The sequence below is a fragment of the Gigantopelta aegis genome, chromosome 4, assembly GCF_016097555.1.
Source record: "Gigantopelta aegis isolate Gae_Host chromosome 4, Gae_host_genome, whole genome shotgun sequence".
NCBI classification, from domain to species: domain Eukaryota; kingdom Metazoa; phylum Mollusca; class Gastropoda; order Neomphalida; family Peltospiridae; genus Gigantopelta; species Gigantopelta aegis.
In genome coordinates, this window is record NC_054702.1 from 27,931,699 (window position 1) to 27,943,923 (window position 12,225).

General features: G+C 35.0%; 1 protein-coding gene across 2 annotated transcripts in view; it reads left to right on the forward strand.

The window, feature by feature from the left end:
• LOC121370301 (bifunctional glutamate/proline--tRNA ligase-like) overlaps positions 1 to 12,225 on the forward strand; it is a 62,109-nt gene that overhangs the window by 34,563 nt on the left and 15,321 nt on the right. For both annotated transcript variants that reach the window (XM_041495440.1, XM_041495441.1), the window contains exons 22-23: positions 8,402 to 8,647; positions 10,700 to 10,929. In XM_041495440.1, coding sequence (XP_041351374.1) covers positions 8,402 to 8,647; positions 10,700 to 10,929 — 476 coding nt within the window. The remainder of the gene's footprint in view (positions 1 to 8,401; positions 8,648 to 10,699; positions 10,930 to 12,225) is intronic.

A 12,225-nucleotide genomic window follows, 5' to 3' on the forward strand; every position in this document is an offset into this window, starting at 1 on the left:
TAATGTCACCACTAGAGCACATTGATTAATTGATCTTCATCTGTTGGATTTCAGACATTTAATTATTATGACTTGCAGTTATCGGAGGAAATCCATTATATTTTCCCGTTAGTAACAAAGGATCTTTTATATGCACAGACAGAACAACACATACCATAACCTTTTATATACAAGATGTGGTTCACTGGTTCCGATGAAAAAAGAAATGGGTCCATGGAGATGGTTCAATCCTGTTACCTGAGCGCACTGCCTACTTAGATACATCCCAACCCTACATAGTCTTGAAAAGTCCTTGAATTTGAAGTCTTAACATTATGGAGGCTTTGTAAAGGCCTTGAAAAACAATGTTTCAAGCCTTGTCAGTAGGTGGGTTCGTTGAATACATATTAACACCTACCGAGAGACAGGGACTGACAAACAGTATGTATCAGTTGTTGTAGCACAAATCGACCGCAGTCCAGTTACTTTTAATTAGACAGTTTGTTTCAGACTCATAGAAGTTTTTCAATGATGTTTTCAATGTTTTATTAGTCTTTTATTGTTTCCGATAATAATGCAATTTTTTCTGTGATGTTTTTAATCCATAAATTTTATTTATGGTCATTCCTTGAATCCCACCCAAAAAAATGCCAGTTATTTTTCAGCATGAATTTCCTCTAGCCCTATTCTGTTTATATTTGAGAATAGGACCAGAGTGTGTTATTACTGTTAAAAATGTCGATTTCAAAATTTCACACCTTTAGTTTGATTATTAATCACCTAGCGGTCCAACTGGAGGTCATTACTGGTTTCATCTCCATCCTTCTGTCTGTCTGTCTATCTGTCTGTAAGACATAGTTTGATTATTAGTCACCTAGCGGTCCAACTGGAGGTCACTACTGGTTTCATCTCCATCCTTCTGTCTGTCTGTCTATCTGTCTGTAAGACATAGTTTGATTATTAGTCACCTAGCGGTCCAACTGGAGGTCACTACTGGTTTCATCTTCATCCTTCTGTCTGTCTGTCTATCTGTCTGTAAGACATAGTTTGATTATTAGTCACCTAGCGGTCCAACTGGAGGTCACTACTGGTTTCATCTCCATCCTTCTGTCTGTCTGTCTATCTGTCTGTAAGACATAGTTTGATTATTAGTCACCTAGCGGTCCAACTGGAGGTCACTACTGGTTTCATCTCCATCCTTCTGTCTGTCTGTCTATCTGTCTGTAAGACATAGTTTTTCAGACTTTTTTTTACAATGGCTCAAGATTTTGAGCTAAAATTGTGTGCTTTATCTTGTACTGTTACCCATTTTTGACAGTTACGGCCCTTGAACTTAGGAGATTTGAAAATTTGTTTTATGATCTTTTTTTCCTGGAATACCTCAAAATATTAAGTTGAAATGTTTTGAATAGCTTTACCATTTACTGTTACCAAATAAATTTGACTTCCCAGGGGATTTACTGATTTTTCAGAGAGTTATGGCCCTTGAACTGATACAAACAAAAATATGGGGCCTGTAGGAGACATATACTGCTTGAGCATTACTCTTAAAATTCTTGTTTTATATATGTTTATATTTATATGTTTTTGTACAAATATTTAGAACTAGGCAGTATTGAAATTTCAGGTTAGGTATCAGTATTTTTGGGTTGATTTACCTCGGTATCAGTACGTTATTCAGTATTGATACAGTACCCATGCCGATACTGATATTGAGTGGTATTTTTGGTGTATTCTGCTTTCACCCAGTTAAGTTTCACCCACTAATTTAATCTAAATAAAATTAAATTCCATACACATTCTCTCTCTCTTTTTTTTTTTTTTTAAAGCTATTTTGTGTTAACAGAAATATTGTTATTGCTATACTAAATGGCGTAAAACATTTTTCAATACCGAATTTTTTTTATTTTGAGATTTGCTCAGTATGGTAAATCGGTATTGACATGATACCGATACCAAACGGTATATACAGCATATCGCCCAGCTCTACAAATATTGCACAAAGAAACCTGATACCACTGTCCGAAACACAGAGCCAGTTTCGGATAGGGACATCTGGTTCGTTCTTGTAGCATTTGTACCAGTCACTAACATGTAACTTTAATGTTATGAGTAAACTCGAAAGGGATCGAAGTAAAGGTTTGTGGCAGGGGTGGGGGAAAATAAAATTGTTAATCGTTCCCATCACTACCGGGGGTGGGGTTTAAAAAAAAGAAAGGAACAAAAATTAAAATTATAAAAACATTTAAAAGGTGACATTTGCCAAATAGTGTTTCAAAAAATCATAGTCACTGTGAGGTTTGTATCATTTTGTATCATGAACACAAACCATAAATATAAAAACTTTTTTTTTAAAATGTTTATCACATTAGTGGAGGAATGAAAGTTATGAATTTAATTCTGATATATATCTAAAAATTACAAGTATTCAGTGTTGTGTCCAGGGCCCAATTTCACAAAACATCGTAAGCCTAGTTTTGCACGTAAACGTAAATCTACAACTAAACCACAGTTCTTATTACTGTTATAGTACAACAAATATAGTTAGAAGTTCACGTATTTCATTTTCTTTTGTGCTCCTTCCGTAATTTTATTCGTGAAATAGAAGCCAAACACTTGTAAATGTATGCCCGGTATAACTGCTAGTCACAGACGTAAACTTACGATGTTTTGTGAAATAGGCCCCTGAACATTAATAAAAGATGACACTGTTAAATGTTTGACAGTCTGAATTGGCACATGTTTAGAGTAAACGTTGCTGCTGATTAGGTGAAATTTTACTGGGCTGAGTTCAACCAGACTGAGCAGAAAAATGCCAGCCAGACTGATTTATGCGCTTCATGTAAACCAAGTGTACATGTTGGGAACCAATCACAGAGCAGAAAATTTGGCATCAAGGATTATATCGTTCGTCTGTCGGTTATGCAAAACCAATATCAACATAAACGACGGATCATTCGTGCAAAAGCTGTAATCGGTCGTCAGAAAATTAAAACAAATGTGTGTTGGCTAATATCAATGTTTTGGAAAAGTGCGTGCAGTGGGAAATCCCTGAACTAGATGTACGTCATATGTGCTTGATGGTAATGTTCTAACCAGCTTTCCCTCCGTCGTTCAGTGTGTCCACAGGTACCCACAAACAGAAATTGCCAGTACATATACTATAGTTACATATATATTATATAATATAAGTATAACATATCCAACGTTATTGTTTGGGGATACCTGTGAACATGTCCAGCTATTTCCTTCATGACCACTGTCACTTTCGTTATAAAACGCTACCTACATTGGCAAGCCACCAACATATTTACAATTTACGGACATTTGTTGAAATTTTAATACTCGATCTTGACATCAAGATATTTGGTGTTTGAAGCACGTCAAAGAACCTTTATGGGTAGTTTCATAGAATATTATATTATATACCGATGCAATTTAATTACACTGAGGAAAGTGTAGTAGTGTTGGTATAAAGTGCTCCTACTGGCAGTAGCTAGTGGGAATTTCCCTATTAGCTCAGTTGGTAGAGCACTGGACTCTCACACTGAGAGTCTGTGGTTCGAATCCCCTCAGTGGAGGTTGATTTTTATCTGTTACATTTGGAGCCGACATAGGGACTGGGCGTGTTCTTAACACAAGAACACAATTATAACCAAGTCAGGACCCGTAACAGTTCAACTACCCGTGGCCCACAGCTCCGGGACGTAGCTTCACTTGAGGGGGGGAGTATGTAGTAGTGTTGGTATAAAGTGCTCCTACTGTAGTATTATTAACATGCACCGCCGTGTACAAGATCTCGTGCCACCGTCTTAGATTCTCATTTGATTATTGTTGCCCATTAACCTTTTCATTTGTATCTAACTACTGAAGAAAATTGTTGTGTAAACACTAAAACTGCATGAATGACATATTGGTTGTCTGAAAAATTCATGTGTTATGCCCTGCAATAAAATAGTTCGCGAACGTTAGCAAAATGTTTGCTGGCTGAACTTATGGTCGGTGTAGGCCAACTTTTCTGCTCACCTAAACAAAACAAAAAAGGTTGAAAGCATTTATAATTTTCAAGACCTTTTTATATATTAGATACACTATAATGAACAATAAATACATTTATAGATATTTCAGAATATTTTATGCTATTTCATAGCAGTGTTTATTTCACAAAGGTTTCTTGGTAGTACTAAACCAAATAACTTCCGGCTGGGTCAAAGTTCGAGGTGCATCGAACGTTTGATAGAGAAGTGAACACCACAAGTTCTGTGATTGGTTGTAAATGTGAGTGTGTTGGTTGTAAAAAATAATAGTTTCATCTGGGTTAAAAAAATATGCAGTTCTATTTCATCTAGTACCAGTGTGTCAAGTAGCCTTGTGCTTGAAACATGTATAGGGTACCTGTAAAAAAAAGTACGCGAATTTTGTGCGGAACTAGGGTAGTCATAGACGAAACGAGCAGCTTGACCCCCAATTCTTTCTGATTCACTTTAAGTGTGAGAGGTGGTAGTATTTATATCCGTGGCATTTGTGTCGATTGATACGCTGCATGTAGGAGTTTTAGCCACATATGTTACTATTGTCGTCTATGGGATTTGATTTGGTAGTATACACCTTCTTGCAATTTTCTCGACCTGTGGTGTTAGATTTAGGAAAATAATTATTTTTAGGCACGATACATGACGAATGTTTCATTGTTGAAAATTAACAACATACAAAGTGCTCTCAATCCCTGTTTCAGTGTTCTACTGAAATGTTTTTAATTAATAATCAAATTATTATTTTTATAGCCACCCTACAAATTAAATAGTCAACAAAGTATATGGTTTACATTTAGAACGATAACTATTTCAAGTTTTTATAGATGCCTTACATTTCTTAATGGATCTATACTGGGGTATGTTGTACAAGCTCAGCACTAAATAAACAGTTTCTTCTATGGTAAGATGCAGCACTACAACTTGTCATCAGCAAACTTGCCGTTTGTGACAAAAAATAGCCGATGTGCATTTTTGTGCTGGCGTGTCATTAAATATTCATTCATTCATTCATTGTGTCACATACAATTTATTACTAGGTCACTGTGATACAAAAAAAATCAAATAATTTGTCTATATTCTGACCATCACAGGAAAATCTTGTTTGGCCTTTGAACTGTTGATCTATCCCATTGCAAACATTTCACATAATTAGAATTGAAACATACCTGTAACATATTCAGAAATATCTATGGTTTTCCATCAAACTCCTGACAGGCGTATCATGTACATGTACCTCACTGGTACTCTTGTTGTTTGTTCTTAAATGTATACATGAGTAATTCAAGGAATTGGAATCTATCAACTATTAGACCGAACGTATGTTTTGACCACAGCCATCCTAGTAATGAATGTTCAGGTCTGTTTATCAACACACCAAAACACATTCCATAGTTTGCACGTGCATCACGCAGTTGCCCCTTACACGTGCGTGGGCTGTCATCTCAATTTTGACAATTTCCAGGAAGGTTGGTTAATCACTGAGAAACATTATTTCTGTCAATCTTTTTCATTCTGTTGATCATACATTGTTATTGTTTTGTTTTTAGTCATTTTTATTGTTTGAATTTGCAATTTACTGATAAAAGTTAAAACAACGTCAACTTTCAAATTTCACCCCAATCATCCTTCAAGATCTTTGGTGGTCATAAAACCTAATGTAATACTGAACTACCGGTTGTAATATTTACCCAATTAATTCACTATTATCATATAACCATTCCCCACAGCTAATATACCTTATAATTTTGGCAATTTTAAATTCTTATTAGAGGGTCTTTTTAAGAGTATATATATATATATATATATACACACACACATACAGGTATATGTATGTATACTCAACAATGAAAGTTTGGTTAATGTTAAAAGAAATGGCATAACATTTATAAATTAACCTATTTTTATTTAATTAATATTCACATCTGAAATGTTTTCCATTTACAAACAACATAAAGTGATAAACTCATCAACCTTTGCCTTAACACAACAGGACGACCTGGTTTTCTTTTAAGTTTATTCAACCATGGCAAATTTAGACGTTATAAGAGATATTTGCTAAACTTTCGTTGTTGAGTTATATATATAATTAAAAACACACACATATACACACACAAATGCAGCATTAAGTCAACATTTCTCAAGACAAGATAAACATTGCTTAAGATAACACCATGTAACAAATCTCAGTCCAGATTATGGTCATACAGAAAAGAAAAACATTCTGAACATAAATAAAACAGGATCACTAAAAAGTTTAGTTTTCCAGATGAGATTTTCTATTTAAAGCCTGGTTTTCATACAGTCTATAAAATTACATGCATCTCCGACTGACATAGTAGTTATGTTTAATAAGAAATAATTATTTCTAAATCAAATTATGTACGATTATTTTTGTGTTAAATACGTTTTTAATTTATTGTTTTTATTTTCCTCATCTCTATAAGTTAACACCATGTGATTTTTGCAGAAAATAAACAAAGTAATAAATAAATAAATGCAGCTGTTCTGTGATGCATGAATATAGTTATCCAAAGATGGCCTTTACAGCTGTTCAACCGGATCGGCTCCTTCACAACTACAGTACACACAAATGAATATCAATCAATGGGTTGGCCTGTTTCTAAAGAATGCCAAGATACTGAAATTAGGTCAGTGACTCAGTGCAGTGTACAATGTAAATACTGGGAACTGCACACGTGGAATTACATGTAAGATGTGAGATTCTAACAGTAAAACATATTGGGTGGGGGGTTTTTCTATTATTGTTACATGTAGGTAAGGCCTTAACAAATACATTTATTAATTGGTAGTAATTGCTGCTTTGAACAGATGTATTTTAGTTTGAATATTTACAGGTCTGGTTCTGACAAGCTATGTTTACTCTGATTTTACACGTTGTTATATGTAGTGACACTACACAAGTCAATTTCTTGATATCTGTGTTGTTGTTTTATTTTTGAAATCGGTTTAGAACCAGAATATTATGGTGATTTAGACTTCTCACTACTGCTAGTAACTCTCTGACTTGAGCCAAGGAGCCAGATGTAGTCCAGTGGTAAAGCGTTCGCTTGATGCACGGTCGGTTTGGGATCGATCCCTGTCAGTGGGCCCATTGGACTATTTCTTGCTCCAGCCAGTGCACCACAACTGGTACATCAAAGGCTGTGGTATGTGTTATCCTGTCTGTGGGATGGTGCATATAGAAGATCCCTTGCTGCTAATCGAAAAGAGTAGCTCATGAAGTGGCGACAGTGGGTTTCCTCCCTCAATATCTGTGTGGGCCTTAACCATATGTCCAACGCCATATAACCGTAAATAAAATGTGTTGAGTGTGTTGTTAAATAAAACATTTCCTTCCTTCCTTCTTAGCCGACTTGCAGCAAAAAACAGTTTGGTATGTAAGTGTTTTAAATCAGGTTTTCAAATATTTTTTTATATATAAAGAATTGTTTGATGGAATGAATTTAAGCTATATCTCGTATTTCTGAAAACGATACATACAAATAATTTGTGTATGGGAAAACACTGAAGGGTTTAAATTAATAGCAAGATAAAGTTTCTGTTACATCCTGGTTATATTATTGTGTACATACATGTACCATGTGTAGATTATATAATTAATTTTGGAATTTTTTTGTAATCTCTTTGTTGACAGTAAGTCCTGTCTTGGGGGAATGTGCTCATACATGTACACCATGGCAAGCTCTGGGTGTGTAGAACATTTAGCCAAATTATCTATTAAATTTCAAAAATTGCAGAAACCCACCATTATTTTCAACAAAATAACAATCATGACATGAACTTCTTTCACCAAATTTAAATAAAAGTTGCCAGATGTGTTTCAGATTCGTAATTGGCGAATTTGGCTAGTGCCAGAGCTATAGCCCTGTACACTGTGATGTGTTTCCTCTAAATGTTACCCCTTTTGGTTACCAGTAGTGTTTACTGTAGTGTAACAATATCATTATGTTGTGCAATTCTTCCCTCAAAAGTATAAATTCAGCTTAGAAATTAAATTATATTAGTCGATACTGACAGTATTCAAGGATCTACATGATTATTTTATACACAGTAAGTTGGCATTATTAGTGGGGGGGTGTGTGTTTATTTTTAATATTATATTAAGATTGTAAAAGCTAATTTTCTTAAGATTTTTAATGTTATAATTTTAAACGCATAGAAAATTATAAGTATTTATATAGGTTTGTAAAGAAGACTAGAGTTTTTAATTTTTTAAGATGATTATTGCTTTCTAAATATTGTCAATTTTTCACTCTCTGCATTTATTCAATTTTTCACTTTTTCCTCTCTTTTTTTTTTAGCCTGCATGCTGATCATTAATGATAATAACATTTGTTATTTTTTAGTTTTGTCTTTACTATTCTCAGAATATAATTGATGCAGAAGTGAAGACCCTACTATCACTAAAAGCGCAGTACAAAAGTGCGACTGGCAAGGACTGGAAACCTTCATCAGAGACTGCAGCTAAGCCAGCGGAGGCTGGAGCAAAGTCGACAGACAAGATGTCAACAGCAACCAGCAGCACTGACACAGATGAGGCGAAAAGCCTCAAGATTCAAATCGATAAGCAGGGAGACAAAGTCCGAAATCTCAAGACTTCCGGTGCAGCAAAGGTTTGTGTTGTATACAAAACAAAAATTCCATAATTTTCTGCATATGACCTTGGGGGGAAAATACCAGAAGAAGAAGAAAAAAAGGTTATTTTGTTATGATCAGTCTTTTTTGCTCCTAATTAAAGGGAAACACCCTAGTTACGGCTAGTTGTTAACCATTACGGCGTTGTTTTTCGCTATTAAACCCATGTTTTCACAAATAAAATTGCACTTTACTTACCGTTTATTATTTAGAATATACATTTCCATTCACCTGAAGTGTTTTTTGGTAATCCTGGTAATCCAGGTGTTTGTAATACCACAAAATGCATTTTTCGTATTTCTGAAAAACGGACGCACGTTTGAGAAAAAACCGTTGAGCAGACAAGGTCTAATCTATTTTTAGACGGGATATTTCCATTTCAATGTCACAGACGTTGGTATACCACGTGACCGTTATCATTTTGGTTCGGTTTGTTTTCTCGTGCACGGGTCGCGCAATCAACATCTGATTTGTTGTTGTTCATTTGTGAGATTTTTCTTCACAGTTCGTGAACATTTTCAGTAACAATAAAGTTCAGACAAGTAAGTATCTCAATACAAAACGTTACAAACCCTTAAAACCAATAATTTTGCTACATCCTACGATATCTGGACAGGGGATACAACCAGGACAGAACAGTTGGAACATGTCCAGGAGAGGTGAAAAGAACGCACCCCAAGTCTGTGAAATTTGTCGTGACGTAGGCATTGTGCTTCGAGCGACATCTACCAGTGACATCAGAATACAAACTTTCAAAATTATTTCAAGCAATTGGGACATGGGGATTCCCATGGTATTTATCGATATAAAACCTGCTTTTTCACTCCATTTGATAAAAATGTGATCTAAGTGTGTTACAGGTTTGTAGATTAACCAAATTATAATTTATTTTCGCTGGATGGAACTAGGGTGTGCGGCTTTAATAGGCTTTTAAATACATTTTATAGTAATTGTTGAATATTTTTTAACAATATATATTAGACAGGTCTATTCTATTGTTTTCAATTTCATTTATGTAGCATTGTGTGGGAGGGACATAGTCTAGTGGTAAATCGCTCACTTGATGTGCAGTTGGTTTGGGATTGGTCCCCGTTGGTGGGCCCACTGGGCTATTTCTCATTCCAGCCAGCACACCTGAAAATCAAAGGCCATGATATCTGCTATCCTGTCTGTGGGATAGTGCATATAAAAGATCCCTTGCTACTAACACAATATGTCAAAATTACCAAATGTTTGACATTCAATAGCCGATGATTAATAAATCAATTTGCTCTAGTGGTGTCATTAACAAAACAAACTAACGTTATGTAGCATTGTATTTAAACTTGCCCAAGTTTGCTTTGAGGGTAGGTCTTAAAGGGACATTCCTGAGTTTGCTGCATTGTAAGATATTTCTGGCTGATAAAATATTTCTACGATTCAACTTACCTATTAAATATATTTTCTTGTTTAGAATATCAGTGTCTGTATATTCAATGTGTCTCTGGTCATCTTAATATTTGTTAGAAGCCCAAACTGGATTTTGTCTTCAAATAATTTCGTATGGACGAAAAAAAGTTATTTTTGGAAATAAAATGAAATTTAACCTAGTACAAATATTAGAACGATTAGAAACACGTTTAATATACAGCCACTAATATTTTATATAGAAAAATATATTTGATATGTAATTACAATCGTTAAAAAGTCTCTGTTAGTCGATAACATCTTAAAACTTGCAGCAAACTCAGGAATGTCCCTTTAACAAAAAGCTACCATACATGTACATTAAGATAAGCGATTCGGATTGCTAATTTGTAGTAAACAGTTAAATTACCTGTATGTTTTTATTCCGATTGCTAACTTGCAGTAAACAGTTAAATTACCTGTATGTTTTTATTCCGATTGCTAACTTGCAGTAAACAGTTAAATTACCTGTATGTTTTTATTCCGATTGCTAACTTGCAGTAAACAGTTAAATTACCTGTATGTTTTTATTCCGATTGCTAACTTGCAGTAAACAGTTAAATTACCTGTATGTTTTTATTCAGGCTGACGTTGACAAAGCGGTTCAGGTTCTTCTTGACCTGAAAGCCAAATATAAGGACCTCACTGGACAAGACGTGGCTGGTGCTCCTAGAAAAGACAAGAAAGAGAAGAAGGCAGAAAAGAAAGCCGATAAGGGAGGTAATAAAGCCGATAAGGGAGGTAATAAAACGGAGAAGAAGCAGGACAAGGCCGAAGCGCAAGATGGAGCAGCAGGACCCAAGAAAATAACTCGGTTAGCTTCATTAAAGAAAACACTTTTGGAACGTGTATTGATTATTTTAGATGTTATTGTCTTTTTTAATATGTTTGGGGCGAGACGTAGCCCAGTGGTAAAGCGATCGCTTGATGCGCAGTCGGTTTGGGATCGATGGGCCCGTTGGGCTATTTCTTGCTCCAGCCAGTGCACATCAAAGGCTGTGGTATGTGCTATCCTGTCTATGGGATGGTGCATATTAAAAATCCCTTGCTGCTAATCGAAAAGATTCCTCCCTCAATATCTGTGTGGTCCTTAACCATATGTCCGACACCATATAACCGTACATAAAATGTGTTGAGTGTGTTGTTAAATAAAACATTTCCATTTCCATTTTTTAATATATCTATTTCTTAAAATGCCCTATTACTTAACGAATAATGTGTACCTTTTTGTGTCTGAGCTGGTTTATGTCCTGAAGTGAGCTTTTCTGTGGTGTTACATCCAACATAATTAAATTAACGACGTGTTGCATGTCGTCACGCTATGTAAGGGTTAAAGGTTAATTTTATAATAAAATTATGAACTTTGAGCTGTACAGTTTAAATCTATTTTACTGTATACTTTATATTCCCAATAACATGAGTGCTGCAAAGCATATTACAAATTATTTCAACTTCAGTTAAAAACAAGTATGTATATGATGTCATTTTAATATTTTCGGTACATACCCCTGTACACTATCATACTAATTACATCACTATTTAAAAGATCATACAAACTACATAACTAATCAAGTGAGTTAACTCTTGCAGTCTTGGTCCTTTTTCCTTTTAGCTCAAAAGCCATTTTAATACAGGATTTTGTGTAATTTTATAAAATTGAAATAGCCTTTATTCACACATAATGCTGTTGTGTTTGTTAGAAAGAGCCTTTAAAAGATTCCATGCTACGTACAGAAAAATGTAGCAGCTTCCCAGTAAGACTATATGTCACAATTGTACATAATGTTTGGCTATTGGCCGATGACTAATAAATCATTGTACTTCAATCCATGATGAGATGGGACGTAACCCAGTGGTAAAGCGCTCACTTGATGCATGGTCAGTCTGGGATTGATCCTCGTCGGTGGGCTCATTGGGCTATTTCTCTTTCCAGCCAGTGCACCACGACTGGTATATGCTATCCTGTCTATGAGATGGAGCATATAAAAGATCCCTTGCTACTAATGGAAAAATGTAGTGGGTTTCCTCTCTAAGACTATATGTCAAAATTACCAAATGTTTGACATCCAATAGCTGATGATTAATAAATCAATGTGCTCAAGTGGTGTCA